This window comes from Herpailurus yagouaroundi, unplaced genomic scaffold (genome assembly GCF_014898765.1).
Source record: "Herpailurus yagouaroundi ecotype Mexico unplaced genomic scaffold, PumYag 217, whole genome shotgun sequence".
NCBI lineage: Eukaryota > Metazoa > Chordata > Mammalia > Carnivora > Felidae > Herpailurus > Herpailurus yagouaroundi.
The window spans coordinates 1246511-1272214 of NW_024412448.1; the positions used below are offsets into that span (position 1 = coordinate 1246511).

Consider the following 25704-nt stretch of genomic DNA (forward strand, 5'->3'; position numbering starts at 1 on the left):
ACCCAGGAGCAGTTCTAAGGCACTGCTGGGCTGGGGCAGGCTGAGAATTGCATGCTGGAGCAGGAATGCCACAGGGCTTTGCTGGGGATCTAACCTCTACCTGCCCAGGGTTTGCCCCTCTCTTGGAGTTCTTGAGCCTTTCGAGGATTTTTACACGGAACCGGTTCAGTGTTTGAGGAGAGGCAAGAAAACTCCCAAGGATGTACGTATCTCATGGTGTTAATTGCAGGGCACTTTGGCAAAGGCTCGAATACTTAACCAGCCAGGCGCCCGCTTGCAAAAAGGCAGGGAAGACCCGTGGCGTCTGCCCGGATTGGAAGGACTAGGTCAAGGGGGAAGGCGGGAGGGGGAATCTGTGCTTGCCCACTCCCCTTGGCTATCTCTGAAAGGGACAGCTGATTCTAGGTGATGGAAATGGAGCGGGGCAGGGAAGCCGAGGCAGGTGCAGGATGGGTGGGGCTGGATCCTGGGCTTTGTCTTCAGGTGTTTGCGGAACCCCGGGTTGGGGGTGGGAGGGTGCTGACTCCAAGGCCCCAGAGTCCTTGCACAGAGCAGCTGCCTGACTGACTGCCCAGTCCCCCAGCAAAGCAACTGAAATAGAGGCAGCAGTTTAGATCCTGTGGCTCCATCCAGCCTTCCATGCAACCACTGAAGATGGCCCTGCAGCTCCTGCTCCATGTGGCCTTCCTCAGGCTCAGCGCCACCGCCGGGCCCTCGGTCCAGGGGCGGGACTTTAGAACACCGGCAGTTGGTAGGTGGAGAGAGTAAAGTCGTTTAAGCTTTGGGATTTGAACCCCAGGGCACCCACCCAAATGACCTCCACCTCCGTTCTTCAGCCTGGCCATCCTACTTCGACCTCAACTGGCCCCAGGAGGTTCAGGAAACCATCCAGATTCCGAACAACGGGAGCGCACCCCTGCTCGTGGACGTGCGGGTGTTTGTGTCCAACGTATTTAACGTGGTAAGTGTCCTCAGGCCATGGAGGGAGCAGGTGCTGGGTGCCCAGCGGGGCGATGGGTGGGGTCTCTTGCCTTCTTTTGTCCCATAGCGCCCAGCCCCAGGTGACACACTGCCCTGCCACTTCCTCAGGACATCCTGCGGTACACAGTGTCCTCCATGCTGCTGCTTCGGCTGGTGAGCGCCCAGGGGCTGGGAAGGTGGGATGGGAGGACCGTCTCTTCGTCCAGCTCAGGAGTACCAGCCTTCATCAAACTGCCCAGGGGCCTGTGTATCTATGGGAGCGGGAGCCTTAGTGGCTTCTTTGTGTCCCCAGTCCTGGCTGGACACTCGCCTGGCCTGGAACGCAAGTGTGCGCCCACGGCGTGCAGTCACACTGCCCTGGGACTCACTCTGGACTCCAGGACTCACCATCCAGGAGGCGTAAGTGAGGTGGGAGTTCTTGTGCCAGGAAGCCCTCCTTAGGGACTATCCCCCTCCTGGTGGCTCTGCCAGGCCACAGGTGCACCTCACTGCCCCAATTCCCCCTCACCCTTCTGGAACCCAGATGGCAGCAGAGGGCAGCTGGGCTACGCTGGGGTCTCCCCCACGTCCCCCTTCTGAGAAGGGGCTGAGCCTCTGGCTGTGTGTCTTCCCCGTGCCCAACAGGCTCTGGGTGGACTGGCAGGATCAGAGCCCAAGGGCCCGAGTGGACCCCGACGGCCACGTTGACCTGTACTTGACCCTCACCACTGAGACCAACTGTGATTTTGAGCTCCTCCACTTCCCCAGGGACCAGAGTGACTGCAACCTCAGCTTCTACTCTCTCGGCAACACTGGTGCTGACGGGACAGGAGCTGGGGGGAGGGGGGAGCCTCTGGCCTTCTGCCGACATCCACCCGACACAGACATGGGGGGCAGCCGGCCTGTGCTCACACTAGTCTAGGGGAGCTGAAGAGATCCTAGAACAGAGCATGCTTCTCGCCTGTACCTCCCAAGTGGCAGCCCACCTCCCAGCTCTCCCCTGCTCTGGCTGCAGCCCCCTTTAGTCTCCCCTCAGCTACCCCAGTGCAGCTGCCCTCAACGGCCAGGGCCAAACCGCAGTGTCTGGGCCACTCTGATGGAGCCTGGAGACCTAGCTTGCTGCAGCCTTATTCCTGGAAGCATTCCAAAGGCGTAGCCACCCAGTAAAATACCCCACGGACCCAAGGGTGACATCCAGCTTGGCCCAGAAACCCCACCCCTTGCCTCACCACCCCCCCCCCCCGACTCCAGCTAGTCCCTGCACCTTTACTCCCGAGAGAGATTCAGGGACAGGGGTACCTCCTTCCTACTTGGCCACTCTCACCCCCACCCCTTCCAGCTCTGGAGCTGGAGTTCCGGGCACATGCGGTGAACGAGATTGTGAGCGTCAAGAGGGAATACGTAGTTCGGGATCTGAAAACCCAAGTCCCACCCCAGCAGCTGGTGCCCTGCTTCCAGGTGACGGTGAGTCGCGGCGCAGCTGACAGAGGGCTGATGGGGGCATCACACGAGCAGTCAGAGGCCATGGTGTCACCGTGCAAGTGCCCAAGCCCCCCTGTACACCCCCTCCTCCCCCCCCCCCCAAAGCCCCAACTTCCTTCCTACCAGCTGCGCCTGCAGAACACAGCGCTGAAGGCCATCATAGCTCTGCTGGTACCCGGGGAGGCCCTGCTGTTGGCTGACATGTGCGGGGGGCTACTGCCCCTCCAGGCCACCGAGCGCATTGCCTACAAGGTGACCCTGCTGCTGGGCTACCTGGTCTTCCACTCCTCCCTGGTGCAGGCCCTGCCCAGCTCCTCCTCCTGCAACCCACTGCTCAGTAAGTCCCGCGCCCCTCCCCCCGGCCCTGGGCTGCGGCGGCCTCTGCTCAGCTCCCTGAGCGCAGAGGTGCAGGCCTGGCCTTGACCTGCCCACCCCGCCCTCCTGCCCCCAGTTTACTACTTCACTGTGCTGCTGCTGCTGCTCTTTGCCAGCACCATGGAGACCGTGCTGCTGGCCGCGCTGCTGGCCCGGGGCGACCTCAGGGCCAAGAGCGGCCCCAGCCCGACCCCTCACGGGGACTCAGAGCCAAATCCTGAAGGTGGGCAGGAGCCCCTTCCTGGAACGGGGTAGAGGGAGGAATAAGGGTAGGAGTGGGTGTGACAGGGCAGGGCCGGGAGGCCCCACACCCAGGGCTGAGGCGGGGGTCACTAGGCTGGCGGCTCCGCGCATTCACTCTGCTAGCTCCACGGTCCCTGGGCTCCACCGTGTCCGTCCTTAGAAGACGCGGGTCTGGAGCAGGGAGCCAGGTAGCTTCCGTAAGGGCCCAGGTGACTTCAAACTCCCGGAGATAGCCCTATGCCTCTAGGAGCTTGTCTATGAGGGTGTTTCTGCAGCTCAAGATGGCCTGGAATGGGCCAGACCCCAATATTCATTAGCTGTAAATCTAAGGAAGGCACAGATACAGGCGGACGGCCCCCAGGGTTCACTCTTCTGCTCTGAGCCGGCATGTTGGGCGAGCCCCGAAAAACACCGCCTTTTCCTGCATCTCCCCCCACCAGGAGCCCCCAGAGTGAAGGGGTCGAGAAGGAGCCAGGCCGAGGCTGCTGACCACGTCTTCTTTCTGGTGTATGTGGTGGGTGTAGTGTGCAGCCAGTTTTTCTTCATCGGGCTCTGGATGTGGGCGACGTGCAAGTCTGACCCAGCTCCCGGCAAGGCCGTGCCCCATGGCGGGCAGCCCAGGCTGTGACAGCTCAGGGCCCGGGGCTGCGCACCCAGGGGAAGGGCCATGACAGCGTCTCTGGAGAAAGGAGGAGGTCAACTCTTCTCCGAAGCCCAGAGGATCCCAGGCCACCCTGAGTTCTCCCTTCTGATAGCCGTGAAAGCAGAGCGTGAAATAAACCCGTCATCACCCAAGTGATGTGTGCACGTGCACCTCAAGCATCTGTCTTCCCTGAACTGGCTACTCATTCCTGTGCTAGGCGGGTGGGGCCGACACCTGCACACAACCCCTACCATGCTCCTGAACTTCTCACCACTGTGCACCAGGCATCTGGCCCCCATTTCTGTGACTACTGCTGTTGGGCCTTGGGCCAGGAGGCCCTGGGCACCAGGAGACAGGGGCCCGAGTCAGGCCACATAGGGTAGCCAGGCTTCTCAGAACTCCTTCTGTAGGGTGCTGGACCCTAGAGACCACGGAGAGAGGGCACTCCCACTCCAGTCACCCGGGGGATGCCTAGGAGGCAGAACACCCCGACTTCCAGGCTGTGGGTGAGGGGGAATACGTTTTCTGCACCGAATCCACGAGTGGGTCGGTCCTGCTTGTTTTTTCGCCACGCCCTCTGGCTGCGCTGTGGCCTGCCCCTCACTGGGCCCTACCGACATTTCTGGGCTCAAGGGGGCGTTCTCCACCCCCCGCTCTGAACTGGGCCAGCGGTGGGCTATTCACTCTCCTGCTCTTGTACACATGAGGCAGCTGTGGCTATAGGCCTTGGTCTTTCTTCTTTGTCCTTTCCTGTCTGGAAGCTAGCATGTGGCCCAGGGAGGCTCAGGGTCACGAAACCTAAGGTGTGAGGGAACCCCAGGGTTCTGGGAGAGTGGTGGTCTGGGGGGCTCCAGGAAGAAATGCAAACCAGGACCCCAGGGCTCGGGGACAGGGCGCCGGGCTGGGGAAGGGGTGGAAAAAGGCCCCTGGCCCCAAGGATGTCAAACTCACCAGGCCCAGAGGCAAGTTAACACTGGTTTATCTGTCCAATAACATGGCTGACCTGGCAGAGCCAGGCAGGAGCAGTAGCAGGCTCAGGCAGAGGTGTCAAAGAGGCGCTCGATCATGTCGCCCACCTGTTCCACGCGGTACTTGATGTACTTCTCAGGGTTCTTGGTGAAGGGCACGCTGCCATACCTGACCAGGCACTGAGGTCAGGAGGCAGGCTAGCAACCCCCCAGGTCGGTCTCAACCTAAGGCACTCCTGACAGGGCGCCCCTGAGTGACGTCCCCGTCTGCCCCCCAGCAGAGCCCAGGGCGCCGGCTCTGCCACCCACACCCCCCCAGCCCCTCCGTGGTTTTTTGGAAGGAGAGCAGAGACCCAGCGAGGGGGAGTGAGGGGCGTAGGGCTGGGAAGGTGGGGACCGGAGGGCTCACCTGTGCAGAAAGGCCCCATAGGTCTCCCTGACGATGTTTTTCTGAGCTTGGCGAATCTTGTCTCTCTGCTCCGTGTCAGGAATAGCCCAGGCCTTCTGGATTTTGCACAATTCTTCAAGGCCATCGTTGAAGCCCTGGCCAGCAAAAAGGTGGAAATAGAAGTGACCCAAACACAAAGACTCTGGGTCTGTGTCCCTGCCACAGCAGCGGGAAGCAGTGGAGGGGGGAGGACCCCAGCTCACCTTGAACCGCTCCTTGATCATCTGCCGCTCCTTGTCCCTCAGCTGGGGGTGGCGAGAGAGGGCAGAGAAAGCGTCCCTCAGAGCAGAGCCGCCCTGCCACTGGCTCCTTCCCCAGACACCTGAGCCTGGCCCTTTCTCCCGCTGCCCTTTGCTCGTCCCGGCGGAATGCTTGTCCATTTTTCACCCAGAGACGTGACAACAAGTATCACATCTGCTGGACAACCCTTCCCAGCCCGGGCCTTCCACCCACCTTGACTCCTGGTTGGAATACAGGTAGATTCTTCTCAGCGATGTAGTCAGTCACCTTTAACCAGCTGCCAGGAGGGGAGAGAAGCAGAAGGCAGAGAAGGGATAGCTTCAGGCTGCTGCTGCTTCCCAGGGGCTGGTTTGGGGTGTGTGTGTGTGTGTGTGTGTGTGTGTGTGTGTGTGTGTGTTTAATGTTCATTCATATTTGAGAGAGAGACAGAGTGTAAGCTGTCAGCACAGAGTCCGAGGCAGGGCTTGAACCCACGAGCCGTAAAATCATGACCTGAGCCGAAGTCAGATGCTTAACTGACTGAGCCACCCAGGCGCCCCTGGTTTGTTTTGCTTTTTAAATCTCTTGATCTACTGAGTGAGGGGGAGGTCAGCAATCAATTGGGGTCACAACTAAGCAGAACACAACTGAGATTTTTCCTTGGAAAAAGAAAACGTTCAAGCTGCTTGCTTTTAAGAACAAGAAACGGAATTCAATACGTTGAACAGATACAACCAGCTACGCTCACATCGATTTCACGGAGCATAAGGGTGGAGAAGCAGATGAGAAAGAAAGGAGGAAGCAGAGGACAAAGGAAGGAGGGAGACCGCTCACGGGAAGAAACGCGCAAAAGGAGACCCGCAAACCAAGAGGAGCAGGGAGGAGGAGCAGAAGGGGTGCCGCAGAGCGAGGCTCCGCCAGTTCAAGAGCTCTCGCAAACTCGCTCTTTGCCTGGCCTCACATCCCCTTTCGATCCTTCTTAGCCTGCAGCCCTGGCAGCCCACCCTCCGGGGAGGCTGGCCACAGCAGCCCCGAGGACAAGGGCTGCGGTAGGGGAGGTGGCTTCCCTCTCCACCCTGCCAGTGTGGTTAAATAGCAAGTGGCGGACTGGGACTGGGTCCACAGGGGAGCGCATCCCCGTGACTGACCCCACTCTGCCTGAAGCTCGGATAGGAAGAGGGGGTAAGAGGAGGGCGCGGGGGGCGGGGGGGGAGCCCACCTGCGCTGGTAGGTCTGGATCTGCTGCTCGATGTGCTCCCGGTAGGAGCGCTCGGCAGTCTTCTGGGTCACGGCCACTAGCTGGATCAGCTCGGATCTGGGGCAGGAGCAGGGAGAGAGCAGAGGGGACGGGATCGGCTCTCAGGGCCCAAAGGTGGCCGGCCTCCGCGGCAGCACCGGTGGGGCGTGTCTCACACCACTCCAGGTCCTGGGGCCACAAGGGGTAAGGCCCTGCCTCCCCGCCTGTCCAGGCAGAGGGCACAGGCTGCCCCGCGAGGGTGGGCAGGGGACCGGGAAGAGATATACACCGGCACCTGCCGCCACTCACTTCTCCAGGGCCTTGAGGATGTAGTTGTAGTTGTTGTGCAGGAAGATGGCGCTCAGAGCCGGGTCCTCATACACCTTGGACTTGCTCAGCAAGTTCAACTGCAGGTTGCCCAGGACTTTACCTGCACAGGGAAGGACGTGGCTACATCCACCATGGCCGTCTGACCAAAACGACCCAACCCCTGGGCCGTGAACCGGCTCCTACCCCTCGTCCTTGTCCCTCCCAACTTGACTCCACAAGCATCGGGGGCCACCTGCCCGCCCGGCCCCTCTGCCCCTAAATCGGAGGTTGGGTTACGATCCCAAAGGCCAAGGGTGCCCAGGAGTGGACCGGCAGTAGCAGGAGAGCATGAAAGAAGGAAGAGGCGGCGGATACGGGGGCGGGGGGCACCTGGCCGGCCAGACCGCACTCACAGATGTACGTGCTCAGCAGGCGCTTGCTGAACTCAGAGCTGTAGCTGGTGGCTGAGGAACTGGTCTCTGGGAGAGGAGAAGGGCACTTACTGCACTGGTGGCAGCAGCCAGGACCCTCTCCGGCCTCCCCTCGGCCCCAGGAGCCACTGTGGCAACCCTGGGAGGGGCCCCGAGCCTTCCTCGGGTAGACTGGGTGTGGAGGTGCTCGGGGCAGAGCTGGTGTCTGCGCAGCCGCTGGGCTCCCGCCTGCTGCAGGGAGCCCTCCCTCAGACTCTTCCTGGAGCCCAGGGCCAGCCCCTCTGCGGTGACAGGGTGGCATGGTGAACGAGCTGGACTGTGATCAGCAGGAAGGCTGGCAGGACAGGAGTGGGACACCCCGTGCCACGCCCCCCCCCCCCAGCCCCGACTCATGCTGGGTGCTGTCTACAAAGCCCACCTATCCCATTTGTGGGCTCCCCACGGCCTCTGCCCCTTCTCCCCCACATCCCACAACCCCCTCCACCCGGCCCCTGTGAACAAGCAGAAGGCCAAGGGGGGGGGTGGACAGGGAGGGAGGGGGCGCACAGGTGCTGGGCTAGCCTGGAGGGGGCACTCAGGGTGTCGCTTGAATAAGCTCAGGGACAGAAAGTGGCCCTGTGGGGAGCTGAGACCATTAGGAGTGCCCCGAAGACACCCATGTCCCCTCCGACCCCCACTCCCCAGTAGGTCCTGAGTCTGTCCAGGGGCCTCTGTCCCCCATGGGGCTACACAGGGGCAGGATGGTGCTGCTTACCTCGGGGGTCTAAAGGAATATTGTATGTGTCCCCGAGAACTACGGAGTGAAAGGCAGTGCACTCAGAGGGGGAGGGGGAGAGACAAAGAAGGAAGAAAGACGCAAAGTGCAAACACAGGTTAGAAACCGTGTCCCCGAGTCAAGCAGACCCCTCCCCGTGACAGCCAGAACACAGACACTGGACCCCTGAAGGCAAGGGAGCATGCAGCGAAGTGGGGGTCCGGAGAACCGCAGGCCAGAGGCCGCTCCTGGCTCCTCGCCCCGAAAACGGACAGAGGGGGAGGGCCCGGGGGCCCCAACACATCGGGTTGGTTCTTGGTGCTCAGAAATGCCAACCCCCCCAGCTCCAGTGCCAGGGCAGTGATCAGCGGGTAGACACCAGGCCGGCCCTGAGACGCGAGCCCACGGAACGGTCAGCTGTGTGGGACTAACTGGGAGGACAGGCGAACACAAAAGCAGGTGGAGAAACGCGGAAGGAGGGGCGAGCCAGGCAGGGCATCTCCGACCCAGGGAGTGCCACTCTCCAGAGCCAGGAGGGCAGAAGGAGCAAGAAGTGGGGGGGGGAGGCTGGGACAGGAAAGGCACAGTCAAACCCCACTCCACAGGGCTGGAGGAAATCTCTTTCGGAGGTGGCCGGTAACCCCTGTGTTTCCAGACAGAGGGAGGAGTGGGGTATGGGGTAGGGGGCCCCACTGGGAGGTACCGAGTACCTTGGGAGGCCAGCATGGCACCAGCCGTCTCCTGGAAGTCCAGGAGCTGCTGTAGGAAGAGGATGGCCTGTGTGGGGAGGAAAGAAGGTCAAGGGCAGGACCTAAAGGTCAGAGTACCTCCCAAACGCATCCCCTCTGACCATTCCAGGGCAAATGCAGGGCCAGGGGTCTGCCCAGGGAATAGGGTGGTCGCAAGCCTCCTGCCCCGAATGAACTAGTCTACTGGGGACGCCAAGTACTTTGCCATGCATCCTGCCACCAGCATGCAGCTCTGGGCCACCCTAGGCCCCCTTCCCTCTCCAGGCGACCTGGGGCAGCACCTACGTTGCTCGTGAGCTCATGCACGGTGCCATCCTTGGGCATGTTGTATTCCTTGTCCGGGTCATTCTGTGGAAAAAACAGCCCAACTTCCAGAACCTGCTCCCAAGGCCTCGCCTCCCTCCCCACCCCGCCCCCAGGCCCCAGGCGGCCCGCTCTTGGTGCCACCTCCTGGCAGACAGGTGTCAGGACACCCGTCAGACACAAAGGCGAGCAAGAAGGGACAGGACAAGTGGGGCAGGAGCTTCACCCCTTGGGGGCTCAGGAGCCCCCTGGGAGAGAAAGGGAGGCCAGTGGGTGCTGACAGGAAGCAGGCCCCTGGTGGTCCTGCCCACAGCCCCTAGGGCAGCGGCAGCAGCAGCGGAGAGCAGAGAGCACCTTGATGTTGTCAGCAAAGTCTTCCAGTGCCTTGGCTCCGACGGTCTCCATGGAGGTGATGAGGCCGGCCAGCTTATTCTTGGTGCTGGCGGCCGTTCCCTAAGGACGCAAACCCAGAGCAGTGGAACCCAGCTCCTTGCCAGCTGTTTCCCTGCCCCTCACCCCAGGGCCTCCCCTCTTGTCCGGTCACCCCGTGAGTGTCTCCATGTGCCCAGGGCCCCTCCGAAGCTGCTTCCACTCACCCTGCGAGCAGAGGTGTTAGGGCAGAGAAGACGGCTCCCTCGGGAGACTGTGCCAGGCGGCAGGATCCCTCCTCCCCATGTCCCCAGGGGGTTTCCTACCCGCATACCTGGAGCACTTGGTCAAACTCGGGCTTGGTCTGCTTGAGGTGCCGCAGGATGGGGAAGACGGTGAGCACGGCAGAGAAGTCGTGCCGGATGATGGCTTTCCGGGCAGCAGACACGATGTTCTCTCCTTCCAGCATCAGCCCATCCAGCGCATCCTGAGAGAGTGGGGCGAGGGCACAGCTGACAGAGGCGCGGGGAGGTGAGAGCTGGCTCCCAGGGGTGGCAAGGGCTCCCGGAGGGGGGTGGGGGAAGACGGCATGCCCCGCAGAGGCAGCCGGCAACGGGGAGGCGCCCCAGACGCGGTGGTGGCTATGACGAAGGCTACGGACGACAGATCTGGCCCAAACTCAAGCTTCTGCAGTGACAGCTTTGGCTGGGGCATCTGGTCAGGCCCCCGGGAGCAGGGTGGGGCGGGGCAGGACCTGGATCAGGGAGTCAAAGGTCTTTTTCTGATGGTGCTCGGGGATGATGTCCATCAGCAGCTGGTACTCGCTCTGGGCCAGCTTGACGAAGGCGCTGACGCAGTGAATGTAGGCGTCGGTCTCCACGTCCAGCGTGTCGTCTCTCCCTGGGGGGACAGCAGTGCCCCTGAGCGGCTGGTCTGGAGGCAGCCATTCTCCCTGCGGGGCGTGGGGGGGGGGGATGGGTCTCCCCAGCTCCTGGCCTGTAGCCCAGGCCAGCAGCACGTGGGAAGGAGGTAGATCGTTCTGGCAGAAAGCTGCGAGGGCTCTAGCGGGCCTGATGGGTTCAAGGGGAAAAACGGGGCTGAATCGAGCCTTTGTCCTGGCTTCACTTTCAGCTCTGCCGGACAGTATTTATGTCCCAGAGCATCAGGTACTCGAGGTGGTAGGGAGACGGATAAACGGATGCAGAGGCAAGAGCCCTAAATCAGCTTCCTGGCTAAGGTGCACCTGACCCCAGGACTGAGGATGGTACTAGAAAGAAGCCACCCAGCCAGGGTCGGTGAGCAGCAGTGCCCACCCGTCTGAGAAAACGCTGGGCCACCGAAGGCAGTTATCAGCCCAGCCAGAGCTTCTGGAATGTCTCAGGCAGCGGTGGGCCATGGGCTATGAGACTAGCCGGCATGGGGTCAACCTTTGAGAAAAGGTGATGTGAGTCCCAGAAAGGGAGGGCTCCCTGCCGGTCAGCTGCCCCAGGAGGAGACCCGGCCCCGCTATTGGAGGCTGGGACAGGGGCACCTGCAGGCAACCTGGTCCTATCAGCAAACGAACGGGCTCCGAGTCAGAGCTTTGGAGCTGTTGTTGGAGTCAGATGTCAGGGCTCCCTGCCCTGCGGGGAGCCACCTTCCAAGTAGCAGCAACTTCTCCCCTTGGCCCAGGCCCTCAGAGCCAGGCATGCACTCCCATCTGGAGAGAGGCAAGGAGACCTAGTGCCCAAAAGACAGACTTGAGAGAGAGAGACAGAGAGGCAGATAGGCCTGGCTCATCCTCAGAGCAGAGCCCTCCTCGGCTGCCCTCGGGCTGGGCTGTAGTACTCACCAGCCAGCGGCCCGTGCTTGTCGTTCAGGGCCTCCGACAGGTGCTTAACTCGGAAATCATGCTCGTGACCTAGCGAGATGTCGGCCGCACAGACGCGAGCAGCGTTTATCCGGGGGCCGGGTGGGCTGCCCCTCGGGGCCAGGGAAGAAGCCCTCCATCTCCCGGGTGGGGTGTGAGATGGGGTGCAGGGGAAGGGGCGCCGGAGTGGGCTCTGAGCCCCTCCTCTGCCTGGGACCACGTTGGGAACAGCCGTTTCAAGCCTGACTCGCAGTGCCCCAGACAGTCCTCGAGAGCTGCTTCTCCAAGCCCTGAGGCCAGAGAAAGCCTATGGGACCACCAAGCTCTGAAGAGCTTCTGACAGCTGCAGAGGGTCTGATGCTTGGCCCCAGGGGGTTTATCGACCTCACCCTATCAGGGAGAGACGCTCAGCTAGAGAAATGTCACTGCTGCATGAACGGGACAGCCTTCTTTTGTTTCCCAGGGTTATTCTTTCAAAGGAGGGTCAGGTCCACCAGGGCAGGGCTGTCCTTCCTCTGACAGGAGACAAGGAGGGACATGACCTACAGGCTGCCCATCCCCCTTGTGGCTCTCACTCCACTTTCTAAAGCTGGGGAAGGAGGGGGTGGCCCGGAGGCCTAGGCCAGCTTGGTCCTGCCACTGCTGGTCTGAGCGTGAAAGGGCTGCCCATGACAAAGAACTTGCTCTGAGTTCAAATAGGAGACAAGGACAGAGACAGGGAGGGGAGGGAGTAGGAAGCCTCAGGGAGGGCAGAGCTGCCGGCAGCCAGACAGGACCAGGCTGAGGCCGTGAAAGCTGCCCCCTGTGCCAGCTGGGACGGGTGGCACCAGGGACTTGCTGTTCCCACCCCCTGCTTCCCTCTCCAGGACTCTCCCGCGGCCCTCCTGGGGGCTTGGAGGCTCTGCCCTCCCAGGAGAGTGGACACATGGAGGAGGAGGAGGGAACAGGAGAGGAACACAGAGTGATTACCTTCCAGAGGAATGAGGTTAGAGCCCCCCTTTTTCCCATCTAGACCATGCTGGGAATACTGTTTCAGAAGGTTCTGAGCCTTACGGATCGTCCCTGTCACCAGAGCCACACAGAGAGGAGATAAGAGGACCTAGGAAATGAGTGAGAGAAAACAGCAGCGGCCCTCCACCTGCCCCCCGCCCTGAGCCCCACACCCGGACCCCCCGACAGTGAGCATGCCCACACGCCATCTCTCCAGCAGGCCCCTTCCCAGGACCACCGGAGACGCTGCAGGTGGGCAGGAAGGAACAGACACGGGTCGCTCTCCACACGGGGCTCCTGATTCTGCTACTGACCCTCATTGTTCTGGATCGAGTGCTTTTTAGAAAGTGCAGCGGGTGAAGGAGAGGAGATGGGCAAAGATCCATCAGGGGAAGCCAAAAATAAAAAAACACTACCGAGTGGCGTTTAAGTCAGAATAAACCAGGGCTCCGGACGGAGGAGTTGGTGACAAGGCTCTCACACCCAGAGGGCACAGCCGGGTTGGCAAAGCCTGGGGACCCCTGGAGGCCAGCAGGCCCAAGGCCCGGCCTGAAACCCCAGGCAGAGTCCCCGGCCCCAGGCATGCTCGGTGTTGGGATGTGGCTAAACAGAGGTCAACAGAAAACAGAACCCGGGAGTTGGTGAGACAGCACTGAGCTTCCTGGGAGACCCTGAGGCAGCCTGGCCCCGTGCACCAAAGCCACCTGAACCCCCAAAGCAATGGGAAAAAAACTCAGAAGCTAGGATGGGGGGGGGGCGTTAACAGAAGCCACGGCACAGAGCCAGAGGGAGGGCAGTAGAAAGGGTGCATGCTCTCGGCATGGGGGGAAAAACCAACAGTTAGTATCACAAGTGAAAACAACAACGAAAACAAAACTGCAGTGCCTACAGCCTCCAGGGTCAGCCACCTCTGCGGGAATGAGACATCTCAGGGCAGAAAATGCGGGCAAATGAAATAGCTTTTAAAATGGACGAGGACAGCTCCCTCGATAATGAAATGCACTGGGAGGGGGGACGAGGTCCTCGTAGCTAACTCTGGTCCATCTTCCCTGGAGACTCCTGTGTCCCCCCCCACCCCCTCCCATGTCTCTGAACAGAGTGAGGCGGCTTGGGTCCTGGCAGCCCCCTCCCCAAAAAAGCTGGGGGAAAAGGAGCCAGGTCTGGAGTGGCTCATTTCTTTCTGTTTGTACCACATCACAATTAGCTACTAATGACCAGGTTCAGGGCCTCAGCTCAGCATCTGTCTCCCTGTGCTCTCCCCATTCGGCAAGCGGTCCTGCTAATGAGCGAATCAGATTCCTGCCCCACAAGAGACCAGGAACAGATGGGCTTGCAGACAGGCCTCGAGGAGCCTAGATAGCACGCTGCCATGGGTGTGGACGGGGGATGCTGATCGGGCAGCCGCCAAACCCATCAGGCACCCAATTACCACAGAGACGCTGAGGCTGGTATTAAATTACCGACCAACTGAGGCCTCCCTGCTCCTCTCCTCTGAGCCAGGAATTGACGTCCCAGAGGCCCGATTCCCTAGTTTCCAACATGGGTCCTAACCTACTGGCGGCTGACAAGTCTGGAAACCCCACAGCAACTGCAGGGATCCTCACAGCCAGAGTTTGCTTCTGGGGCCCATAAGCCAAGGGCAGATTAGGCCCACTGTGAGCCCCGGCATGGCCAGCCAGCACTCTTGGGCCACTGCAGACCGGGTCCCGGGCCCCCCCCGACGTGGGCCTGTCAGAGAAGAGACAGGGGAAGAGTGCACAGACTGGCCGAGGCAGGCAGCCTCAGAGCCTCGAGGCCCCTGCCCAACCCACAAAGGCATGGGGATAGACTGAATGTGTGCAGGCAGCTGCAGCCCAGCGGGCTGGCTTAGCACAGTCGCTGTTTGGAGCCGGGTTTCTAGGTGACCGCCGGGACAGTCACCCTGGCGGGGAGAAGGTGGCGCACTTCCTGCCGGGGCCACCAGGCCCAGCTTCCCCAGCCCTCTGCTCACTTGGGCCCTGAGGGGCATGGGCAGGTCGGGAAGGAACGCCCTACACACAGCCTGCTGTCACGAGACGGGGGAGGGGGGGAAGTCCCCCAGGTCCCCCAGGCCACACAGGGCACGTGCCTGCCGCCGCAGCTCGGCAGTGTGGGCTAAGGTGGAAGAGGCCCCTGGTTTCACGAGCTTTCTCTCCCTGGTGCTGGTCACGGCAGCCCCTCGCCCTGCGATATCCTAGCCTCTCTTTCAGCCGAGGGCTGCAGCTCTCGGCAGCCTGACACAGCCAGGCTTGCCAAGCTGCGGCTGGCACGTGGGGACGTTTCACCTGGAGCACGGAGCCTCGGTGGACGGGGCTCGCTAGGTGGGTAGACACCTGCTCTCTGCCCTGGGTACCTACGGTCAGGGGTCACCGTGAAGACAGGCTCTGGAGGACCAACACTGCTAACCCCAGGGCGGCCGAAAGCAAGGCAGGCCCCACGCAGCCTTCTGGCTGGGGCGGGGGCTCACCTGGCCTCTTGGTGGGCTTCTTGGTGGGCGTGTCTTTCCTCTTGTTGGGGATAGCAGGGGAGTAGGGCACCCCAGAGGAACAACTGCTCTTCCGGAAGTGTTCCTTCAGGCCCTTGAGGGAGCGGTCTAGCTGGCTGGAGCGAATTTGGTAGTAGACATTCATGAAATCTGGGGAGAGACGGGGTGACAGCGCTGTGGCAGGTCCCTGCCTCTGCCCTGCCATGGGACCCTCTCTCCCACCTCCATATGCAGTGTGCAGGGCAACAACAGAGCCCACTGTTTCTGCCCGCTAACCCCTTTGTAGCACCTGCTGTGGCTCCCAGCCACCCACATAGCCTGATCCCAAATCAGCCTGTCTTTAATTTTTTTTTATTTTTTTATTTTATTTTTTATTTTTTTATTTATTCTTGAAAGAGAGAAAGACAGAGCGTGAGTGGGGGAGGGGCAGAGAGAGAGGGAGACACAGAATCCGAAGCAGGCTCCAGGCTCCGAGCTGTCAGCACAGAGCCGGACGTGGGGCTCAAACTCACGAACCACGAGATCAACACCTGAGCCGAAGTCGGACGCCCAGCCGACTGAGCCACCCAGGCACCCCATCAGGCTGTCTTTAGAAAAGGAAAATATCCCCCAGAAAAACCGATGATTACGTTTCAAAGCTACGTTTTTTTTAGATAAAAAAATAGAAAACTAACATCCAGATTCACCTTGGTAAGGGGACAAAGGACGTGAGCAATTGACAGGAGGCAAAGAGACAACGGAATGTCTTGGTGAAGGAAAAACACGCTCTATCTTTAGCTGTTAATGAGGTGCAAATTAAAAAAAAAAAAAAAAGGACTGTGACAGCCCTAAATGAGATAAATGAAGTTAATGAAGACGAAAGAGCCATGGGACCGTCGTGGGACTGTCAACTGGCCCCACTGACCTGGAGAGGAGCTCACAATGGTAGAAGGTTACAGATCTGTTTGGGCACTTCTATCCAATAATTGCGTCTTTGAGAAAACGCCCAACAACTCCCTACGTAAGAAAAGCAACCCACACAAGTATGCTTACTGCAGCACTATTTATCAATACCAGAAAACGGGCACATCCAAAAACTCGAGTGAGCAAGGAAACACGCCATGGTACATTTCAGCAGGTCCCAACAAATGGGTCACGAGGAGCCCCGATGTAAAAAATGGGCCAAAGCACAGAGGCTCTGGCTGAAGGGTGCTGAGGGGTCTGGAGGCTATGCACTGGCCTCCCTCTTCTCCCTGGAGAGCCCCTAAAAATGCCCCGCCGACCCCGAGGCCCCCCAAAGTGCAGCTTATGAGCCATGATGGGTTCACAAGGTAACCACCTGTAGCCCTGAGACCTGTCACCACGCAGCCCGTGAAGGAAGGAGAGGGTAACAGTAATGCACACTGACAGCGTGTGTGTATATGCTAACAAATAGAAGGAGGGCTTGGGGTGGCTAAAAAACCTTAAAATTGAATATTCATTGGAGTTTTTGTTTTCTAAAATTTTTGCTTGACTCAAGATTTTTTTTTTTTTTTAAATTCTAGGACTGGCTAAAGAAATGACGTTACCACCATACTGCAGAACATATGCAACTGTTAAAAAGGACAAAGGCTTTCTGCACTACTTGAAGTCTGTGACTGGGGGCGCCTGGGTGGCTCAGTCAGTTAAACGTCCGACTTCGGCTCAGGTCATGATCTTGCAGTTCACGGGTTCAAGCCTCGCACTGGGCTCTGCACTGACCGCGTGGTGGAGCCTGCCTCAGCTCCTGTCTCCCTCTCTCTCAAAAATAAATAAACATCGGGGCGCCTGGGTGGCGCAATCGGTTGAGTGTCCGACCCTTGGTTTCGGCTCAGGTCATGATCTCGCGGTTCATGAGCTCAAGTCCCGTGTCAGGCTCTGTGCTGACAGGGCAGACCCTGCTTGGGATTCTCTCCCTCTCTCTCTGCCCCTACACCACTTGCTCGCTCTCTCTCTCTTTGAATAAATAAGTAAACTTTAAAAAAATAAATAAACATCGGAATCTTCATAACTAATCAAAAAAGTAAAGAAATAGGAGATTAAGGTATATAAAGAAAAGCCTGAATTTGGCTACATTCACAATTTGACACGTAAACTGTAGATTATTGCTCATGTGTGATTTCCTACTAACCTCCTTTTTATTAAAAAAACAACAAAATCCAGATGGATTAAAGAAATAAACGGGGAAAAAAAAAATCCCACTCCGTCTGGCCTTGTCACCTGGGCCCTCTCACCTTGGTTGCGGCCGTATTCCACCAGCCAGCGGGAGATGCGGATCACATCCTGGAGCACTCCCTCGGGCAGGTGCTCCAGGGGCACCTCCTCCTGGACCTCCAGCTCGTCCTCACCGCTGATCAGATCCAGGATGAGCACAGGGGAGACAACCTTACTGTGCCTGGTCATCAGGCTGCGGAACTCGGACTCCAGAGACTCCTTCCCCCGCTCAAACAGCAGTTTCTAGGGGGACAAGGGAAGGAAGGAAGGGAGAGGGTTTGAGGCTGTTTCAGCATTCAGCTGGCCCCTCCTCTGCCTTCACTTCCTTTAACCCCGAGAAGAAAGACCATGAAGCCCCCCTTGCTTATGTCTTTGCCTCGTGTTCTCTCAAAGTGGAATTTCACGGGTGAAACTCAAAGTTTTATAAGATACAGGTGCTTCACAAATATTGGCTGACTGTTTTCTCACTGAGCCATTCATGTGTCCTCCTGTCAGAAAATGGTTTGCAGGGGCGCCTGGGTGGCTCAGCCGGTTAAGCATCCAACTCTGAATCTCAGCTCAGGTCATGATCTCACGGGTTCATGAGTTCGAGCCCTGCATCGGGCTCTGGGCTGACAGCTCAGAGCCTGGAGCCTGTTTCGGATTCTGTGTCTCCCTCTCTCTCTGACCCTCCCCTGCTCATGCTCTGTCTCTCTGTCTCAAAAATAAATAAATGTTAAAAAAAAATAAAAAAAATAAAGCGGAAAAACAACCCACAGGATGAGAGAAAACATCTGCAAATTGTATATCTGATAAGGAACAGATATCCAGAACATCCAACAAGAGAAGAGAAAACATGTGTCCACACAAAGAGTGTACATGAGGGTTCACAGCAATGCTACTCATAATAGCCAAAAATGGAGAGTCCATCAAGTGGAGAACGGAGAACCAGAAGAATGTGGGCCATCCACACAATTCGGTATTATTCAGCCATACCCAGGACTGAACACCGACATACAACACTATGTGCATGAACCTTGAAAACATTATGCTAAGTGAAAGGCAGTCACAAAAGGTCACATATTATACGACCCTATTCACATCAGAAGCCTGGAAGAGACAAATCTGGGGAAAGAGAGCACAGACCAGTGACTCGCAGAAGCTGGGTGAACGGGAAGAGGGGTGGAGGGGCATGGCTGCCAGTGGGTTCGGGGTTCCTGTTCGGGTGATCAAAGTGTTCTCAAATCGGTCCCAGGGACGTCGTGCAACTCTGTGATTACACTAGAACCAGTGAACTGCATACTTTAAGTGAGCAAACGTTATGGTATGTGAACTGTATCTCAATAAAGATGTTTCAAAAACGAGAGAGGAGGGGCACCTGGGTGGCTCAGTCGGGTGGGCATCCGACTTTGGCTCAGGTCATAATCTCGCGGTTTGTGGGTTCGAGCCCTGCATTGGGCTCTGTACTGACAGCTCGTAGCCTGGAGCCTGCTTCGGATTCTGTGTCTCCCTCTCTCTCTGCCCTTCCCCTGCTCATGCTCTGTCTCTCTCTCAAAAATAAGAAACATTAAAAAAAAATGTAATGGCAAATTTTATATTATGTTTTTTTTTTTTACCATAGCAGAAAAAACACAAATGCACGTACAAAGATCAAATGTTAAATTTATGGGGCACCTGGGTGGCTCCGTTGGTTGAACACCCGACTCTTGATTTTGGCTCAGGTCATGATCCCAAGGTCGTGGCATCGAGCCCTGCATTGGGCTCCTTGCTGAGCACGGAGCCTGCTTAAGATTCTCTCTCCCCCTCTCCTTCTCCCCCTCTCCCCAACTTGCGTTTGCGCACTCTCTCTCTCTAATAAAAAAATAAGTACAAGAATAAAACATATTTATATTTGATGTGTAATTTACAGTTCAGTCAAATTATAAAAACGTACTAAAAATGTGTTATCTATAATTCCTGAGGCAGAAATCTCAATGCCTACGGTATGCATATTGTATTACCTACTAGTGTTTCTTCCATACGTTCTCTTTTAAGCTGGTCCAGTGTCCCTCATGAGACCAGGACAGGGGCTGGTGTCCCCAAACCTCCCACATTAGCCCGCGGGCCCCTCACCACTTTGTTGAGCTCTGGGCTGTCTGGGCTATTGTCCTGGAAATACTCCACCGCCTTCTGAATCTTGGCCATGCTCCCCAGATACTCTTCCAGCCTGCCTGTGGGGCTGTGAAGGACAAGAGGTGCATTAGCTTGGGCAGTGGAAGATGAAAAGCAACAACCATGTGAACGGTCGTTGGAAGAGAAGAGGTATTTGGAAGAGAAGAGAATTAGCACAGAGAATTCTAGGCTCAAATACTCAAGCCCTCCTTTCGAAAGCCTGGGGTCACTGGCCCAAGAGGTGTCAGCCAGGTGACCCTCTGGCCCTAGCTCACCCCTCCCTGATGATTTTCTCAGTGTCACTGGCCACATGGTAGTAGCTGATGACGTGGTCCAGGCAGGATAGAGTCTTCTCAACATTCTCCTGCAGCCGCTGCAGGTTCTCTGTCTGCTTGTGCACAGGGATGATGGAATTCTCCAGCTTCATAAGGCGGCTCTCAAAGGAGGACAGGATAGACACCTGCGGAGGGCAGCCCAGTCTCAGGACTCAGGGTTGTCCCCGGACTGCTTCTACCCACCCACGGGGTCTTTGGCATTTGCTGCCTTTTCTCTGGCTTTCTAGATAATGAAGTCCATGAGGGAAGGGAGAGGGCGCACTTGTTCACCACTGTATCCCCAGCACCCCCCATGTGCAGAGCACAGAGGAGGCGGTCCAGATAAACTGGATGAAGTTTGATTTGAGGGCAGGCCAAGCATCAAATGAATTCCTTCTAAGGTAATCACCCCAGGATGGCTTCCCTTCCACCCTCTGAAGCCAAATCTCAATTTCACCTTCTCTCTGAAGCTTTCCTAGATTGAACGGGAAGTGGTTTCATACAGAGTAGCCTCCAATGCATTGCTCGTACCTTCAAAACCCTCTCTCTCTAAGGGCGAATCTCATTAAATAAGGACTAGAACTTTATGATTGTGTTACTTAACACATACCCGAGTTTGTATCTACTCAATTTGAGCTTTCCCAGTCTCTTCTAGAAGTAAGGAAGGAAACTCGTATTTGTTGAACACCTATTGTAGACCAGGTACTATGCAAGATGCATTCCCATTGGCTCCTATGACCTTCACAGCCACTTTGGGAGGCTGGCATCGTCTCTTAGTAGACGAGTTAACTAAAGGTCAGAGTTACCTGTCAGGAGCCACACACACATAAGACGATCTGTCTGATTTCAAAGCTCCATCTACCCCTAAAGCCCTCTGAGGTGAAGGCTGAGTTTACTCTGCCTCCGAATCTCAGGCTAACCTGGTCCTCTGATCATCACTTGAATTGAGGATGACACAGGACCAGTACTACCTAGCCCACGTAAATCAGTCTCGCTAAATGACTGAGGAAGGGGGGAAGGAAGAATGGAGAGCTTGGACAGAAAGCCGAAAAGTCTGCGCCAGCAGGGGCTACGGCATCCCCAGTGAAGGGGCGGAAAAGGGGAAGAGAGCTAGATAAGACACCCACACTGTTGCTAGAGAAACCCTCACATTACCACCATCACAACCCCTGGCCTTCTGTACCGTTACCGCCAGGAAAGGGCTCTCCCCCAGGGTCTGGAGACCTGTCTGGCCCTCCCACCCGAGGGGTTACTCACCATGTTCTTGGTGAGCTGGTCGCTCTTCTCCAGGCTGTCTCTGATGAAGGACAGCGTCTCTTCCTCCTGGGGGAAGCGGGGGGAGGACATCTCAAGAAGCCGGAGGCTAAAGCAGACCATCGCGTCCAACCTCACGGCCTCGCCCCCAACCCCTTCTCCTCGCAGGGTGTGCTCCCTCCTAGCCCTGTCTCCTCCCTGAGTAGAAGCTCTGGCCCGGATCTCAGCCCCTTCCCTCACCTGCTTCCCAGCCCCAGCCTCACCTGCTTCAGCTTGTCCTCGATCTCCCGCCGCCGGGCGGACGCCTCCTGCGGGGGGATCATCGCCTCGGCCCGGCAGCTCCCACTCCCTTGTGTCTGGCCTCTGCGAGCCTTCTCGGCTCCCGTCTGTGCCACACCCACTTCCGCCTTTGGTCCCTCCCCGGGGCGCGCTGGTGGTGCCATGTTGGGAGTGGCAGTCGGAACTGAGCTTGCGCGGAACTAAGTAACGGGCGGGTGCAGGTGGCCATCTTGGGTGTGGCAAGGGCGGGTTGCCTGCCTTGTCCGAAAAGGTTCACAAGTGGCGTTGTATTGCGCGGCCGGCAGGACGGTGACAGCTCGTTTGCCGTCTTCGTATGCATGCTGACCCTCTGGACAAAGGCCGCTGGGGAAGACCACAAATTTGTTTCCCTAGATCGCATTTTGTGTCCAGGCACCGATATCGCGTTCCCCGCAGACCGCAGCACGAAGCGTGTCACACCGTAGGCCCCGAATGTGTGGCCATTTAATGAACTAGGGGCTTGCGTAGTGGCTTCTTCCTTCGTTCCTACAGTACGCAAAACTTTATGGAGCGGGCCGTGTGTGCAAGCCCCGGACTGGGAGCTGGGGACAGAGTGATCGCTCATGACCCGGGTGTCAGCCATAACCATAATCCTGGCTTGTGTGGGGCAGGCCAAATTCCAAGCCGCACCCTACAGCAGCAGTTTTGGAGAGAGCTCTGGTTTTATTTGTTGGGGGCGGGGGGGGGGGGGCGGGTTAGGGAGGAACCAGGCTGCGGGTAGAGAAGGGTCTTCTGCTGGGAGCTTACCTAGATCGGGAAAAGGTACAAGGGGGAAGGCTGAAAGATCCGAAACCTGCCTGAGGGATTGAGGCCCAGCATCTTAACTATTATCAGTTAGGGAAAGATGGGCGCCTGTCTGCAGGGATTCAGACCCACAGGGAGCATTTTTCACAGAGGCTTTGGGGTAATGAGATAAGGCTTGGAAGGCTGGCAGGGCCCCTTCTCCAGAGTTCCAAAACATCCTAACTCCTCTGCCCAGAACTTCCACTAACCACAGCTGCAGGGGCCCTGCGTTCAAGGTCCCTGCAGAGCGCTGGATGTTCTGTATTCACAAGACTCAGCTCCTGCAAAACCTAATGTCACTCCTTCCTCCATCCCTTCCCTGCCCACCCTCCCCTAATCCTTGGGGAGGTAAATGGCTGTGTGGTTTTCCTGCGTTCCTCTACGGACTCAGCATCCAGGCGGAAGGGGACAGACAACAAGGCATGTCCTGGTGGGTGAGAATATTTCAGGATACCAAGCCATAGCATCCCCAAGGTCACCCCAGGACCCACCACATCAAAGAGGAGGGAGGACAAGATGGGACCAAGAGCCCAGAGAGGGATTGGGCAGCACTTCCACTGGGGCAGGAGGACAGTTACAAAAGTGGCATTGAAGGAAATCTCCATGAAGCACAGCCCCCTTGCAGATGGGGCAGATAAGAAAACATTCATTGTGGAAGGGCACCTGGGATGATTTCACTGAGGTAGTCGTCATGCAATCCTAAGAACTAAGTAACGGGGAAAGTTTAAACAGTGAGGTGCCACGGTACAGAATGAAGGCCAGGAGGGCTACCGTGGAAAAGGCGTTGAGCTCAGCGGAGCAGCCCAGAGGGGCTCCTTCAGCACCTACTTCTCTGAACAGTTCCTAGCCCGCAGGAGATGCTCCAGAAAAGTATTGATAACCTCATGCTCTGTAAGTCTTAAGATCCCTGTGGTTGTGAACAAATACCTTGAACTTTGTACAGTACCATTGCATTTTTGCAAATAAGTTACAGGTGTATATGCTTTTTTGTATTTGCTCAAATCTCCCTAAGTGTACTTTGGTAGCCAGCTATCCTGTACTGAGAGCCCTCTGTTTGCCCATCTCTGTGACAAATACCATCCTGACTCCTTATCTCATCTAATCCTCACAATAAACTTACAAGTCAGGCACAGCTGTTGTCTCCCTTCTGCGGATGAGAGAGGTCAGGTGCACTAAGTCAACACAGCTGGCTGGGAGCGGGGGCAGCTGAGGCGGCTCCCTGCCTCTGCACCGCTGGGTGGCTCAGGAGTGTTGTTTGTTGCCATGCAAAACCGCCAATCTGATTTTCGAGAAAATCCATTGTAAAAAGGAGGTTATGTTTATGACAACCATATCTAGTAAAAGTAGACAGAATGAAAGACGAGTTTAAATCATTCTCAGCCCAATGTCAGGCGTGTGTTGACAAGCAAACAGTGATTCAGTGAAAGCTGTAATTCACCAACTATAGTCGGCATGAGCTGCTTTGGCAAAAGGAGCGAGTGGTGTTTTGTTTGGTTACAGACTCAGAAGCCTTGCTTTTCATTCGGAAATTTGTGCGGAACACAAAGGGGGCAATCACAGCCAAGTCCCCCCCCCCCCCGCCCCCCGTCCACTCAGAGACTCTCTTTCCAGAAGGAAGGAGGGTGGAAGAGCCCTCTCTCCCCCAACAGTGTTCTTTCGTTTGGTAGCTTCCTAATTCCAGACTTTGTGCTCTCCCTGAGGAACCAAGTGTAGAATTCCTCCAAACCAATGTTTCCTGGCCCTGTAGTGATACTGAACTTGTGTGTGCCAGGAAATACATGGCTGGCCTTACAGACATTGAAAATATGGTTGATGAGCTGCAAGAAAGACTTCAGGAAAACACAAAGTACTAAAATGGTAAGCAGAGTAGATGGGTGATTCCGTTTCTCTAGTTTTGAAACACAATGAGTTTAAATTACTTTTCTATTAAAACACTTCTAAGAAAACAAATTTTCCTTTTTTCAGTAATGATCAAAAATAGCCTGTCTCAGGGTGCCTGGCTGGCTCAGTCAGGAGAGCAAACGACTCTTGATCTCAGGTTGTAAGTTTGAGCCCCACGGTGGGTATGGAACCTACTTTAAAAAGGGGGGGGGCGCCTGGGTGGCTCAGTCGGTTGAGCGTCCGACTTCGGCTCGGCTCAGGTCATGATCTCACAGCTCCTGGGTTCGAGCCCCGTGTTGGGCTCTGGGCTGACAGCTCAGAGCCTGGAGCCTGCTTCAGATTCTGTGTCTCCTTCTCTCTCTGCCCTTCCCCCACTTGTACTCTGTCTCTCTCTGTCTCTCAAAAATAAATAAACATTTCAAAAAATTGAAAAACAAAAAGAAGTGAAAAACTCAAGTGCTATCCCATTAATCATCCTTTCCTGTGGCCTGTACCTTCATTCAACCTCAATCATCTTTTAATATGAGTATCAGAGATCTCCTGCCTCCTTTGCACAGTATTTCACTGAAGAGATACATTATAGCAAAGCCGTCCTCCACTAATGGGCACTTGGGTTGTTTCCAGGTTTTTGCTATGGGAGACTGCCCCTTACATAGATGGCTCATATATCCTGCACAGACCACCCCTATATACAGACATCTACACATTCCTAAGTTGAACCATATACTTTAATTTTTTTTAATGTTTTATTTTTGAGAGAGAGAGAGAGAGAGAAAGAGAGAGAGAGAGTACACATGGCGGAGGGGCAAAGACAGAGGGAGACACAGAATCCGAAGCAGGCTCCAGGCTCTGAGCTGTCAGCACAGAGCCCGACACAGGGCTCGAACCCAAGAACCTCGAGATCATGACCTGAGTCAAAGTCAGATGCTTAACCGACTGAGCCACCCAGGTGCCCCAAACCATATACTTTAAAAAATCTGTATAGATGTGTACAAATTACCATCCCAAATGGCTGAACTACTCTGTACTTCGGATACCACTTTACAAATGTGCCTCCTTCCCCACAGCTAAACCCACACAAAGTACTATCAAATTTTAACATTTTTGCCAATCTGATAGATGAGGAATGGCATCTCATGTTTAATTTTGAACTAAATGAAAAGGAAAATGCAATTTATCAAATGTTGTGGGATGCAGTGAAAACAGTGCTTGGAGGGAAAGTTATAATATTGAATGGATACATTAGAGAAGAAAGACCTAAAGTCAGTACATCTGGGGCGCCTGGGTGGCACCACGCTCACTGGGTTAAGCGTCTGACGTCAGCTCAGGTCATGATCTCGCGGTTCGTGGGTTTAAGCCCCACGTCGGGCTCTGTGCTGACAGCTCAGAGCCTGGAGCCTGCTTCAGATTCTGTGTCTCCCTCTCTCTGTGCCCCTCCTCCGATTGTGAGCACATGTTCTCTCTCTCTCTCTCTCTCTCTCTCTCTCTCTCTCTCTCTCTCTCAGAAATAAATATTAAAAAAAAGAGAGGTAAAAAAATTCTTTAAAAAAATGAAAAAGAATAAAATCAGTAAATCTAAGCTTCCACTTTAGGGAACTAGAAAAAGAAAAAAACATTAAATCCGAAATAAGCAGAATATCAGAAATAATGGACATTAGAAATCAGTGAGATTGGGGGCACCTGGGTGGCTCAATTGGTTGGGTGTCCGACTTCGGCTCAGGTCATGATCTCACAGCTCGTGGGCTCGAGCCCTGCGTCGGGCTCTGTGCTGACAGCTCGGAGCCTCGAGCCTGCTTCTGATTCTGTGTCTCCCTCTCTCTCTGCCCCTCCCCTGCTCACACTCCGTGTCTCTCTCTCTCAAAAACAAATAGGGGCGCCGGGGTGGCTCAGTCGGTTAAACGTCCGACTTCAACTCAGGTCACGATCTCACGGTCCGTGAGTTCGAGCCCCACGTCAGGCTCTGGGCTGACGGCTCAGAGCC

At 56.5% G+C, this 25704-nt stretch overlaps 3 protein-coding genes across 11 annotated transcripts in view; 1 reads left to right on the top strand and 2 right to left on the bottom strand.

Moving 5' to 3' along the window:
* The window catches only part of SRP68 (signal recognition particle 68), a 46856-nt gene extending 45501 nt beyond the window's left edge, over window positions 1-1355 (bottom strand). Inside the window, exon 1 of the mRNA XM_040456463.1 lies at window positions 1350-1355. The gene's annotated coding sequence lies outside the window, so the exon portion shown is untranslated. The remainder of the gene's footprint in view (window positions 1-1349) is intronic.
* Window positions 72-3688, top strand: ZACN (zinc activated ion channel). Its single transcript, XM_040456482.1, has 9 exons — window positions 72-751; window positions 837-961; window positions 1090-1134; window positions 1274-1380; window positions 1606-1775; window positions 2300-2424; window positions 2569-2779; window positions 2894-3040; window positions 3501-3688. The coding sequence occupies exons 1-9, from the start codon at window positions 640-642 to the stop codon at window positions 3686-3688; spliced, it is 1230 nt and encodes a 409-aa protein (XP_040312416.1). The 5' UTR covers window positions 72-639.
* Window positions 3689-4665: 977 nt separating this feature from the next.
* EXOC7 (exocyst complex component 7) lies at window positions 4666-21138 on the bottom strand. 9 transcript variants are annotated; one of them, XM_040456464.1, is made up of 21 exons: window positions 21005-21138; window positions 20745-20810; window positions 19449-19633; window positions 19135-19240; window positions 17064-17286; window positions 14815-14982; window positions 12309-12401; window positions 11322-11390; window positions 10245-10390; window positions 9825-9977; window positions 9476-9574; window positions 9104-9166; window positions 8780-8846; window positions 8070-8108; window positions 7298-7363; window positions 6885-7005; window positions 6558-6653; window positions 5573-5636; window positions 5323-5364; window positions 5081-5214; window positions 4666-4840 (listed from the first exon to the last, which is right to left on the bottom strand). In XM_040456464.1, exons 1-21 carry the CDS (start codon window positions 21062-21064, stop codon window positions 4738-4740), a joined length of 2163 nt encoding a protein of 720 aa, XP_040312398.1. In that variant the 5' UTR covers window positions 21065-21138; the 3' UTR covers window positions 4666-4737. The 9 variants fall into 9 exon arrangements, with proteins under 9 accessions (XP_040312398.1, XP_040312402.1, XP_040312401.1 ...); XM_040456468.1 differs by lacking the exon at window positions 12309-12401; XM_040456467.1 differs by lacking the exon at window positions 11322-11390.
* Window positions 21139-25704: the final 4566 nt, after the last annotated feature.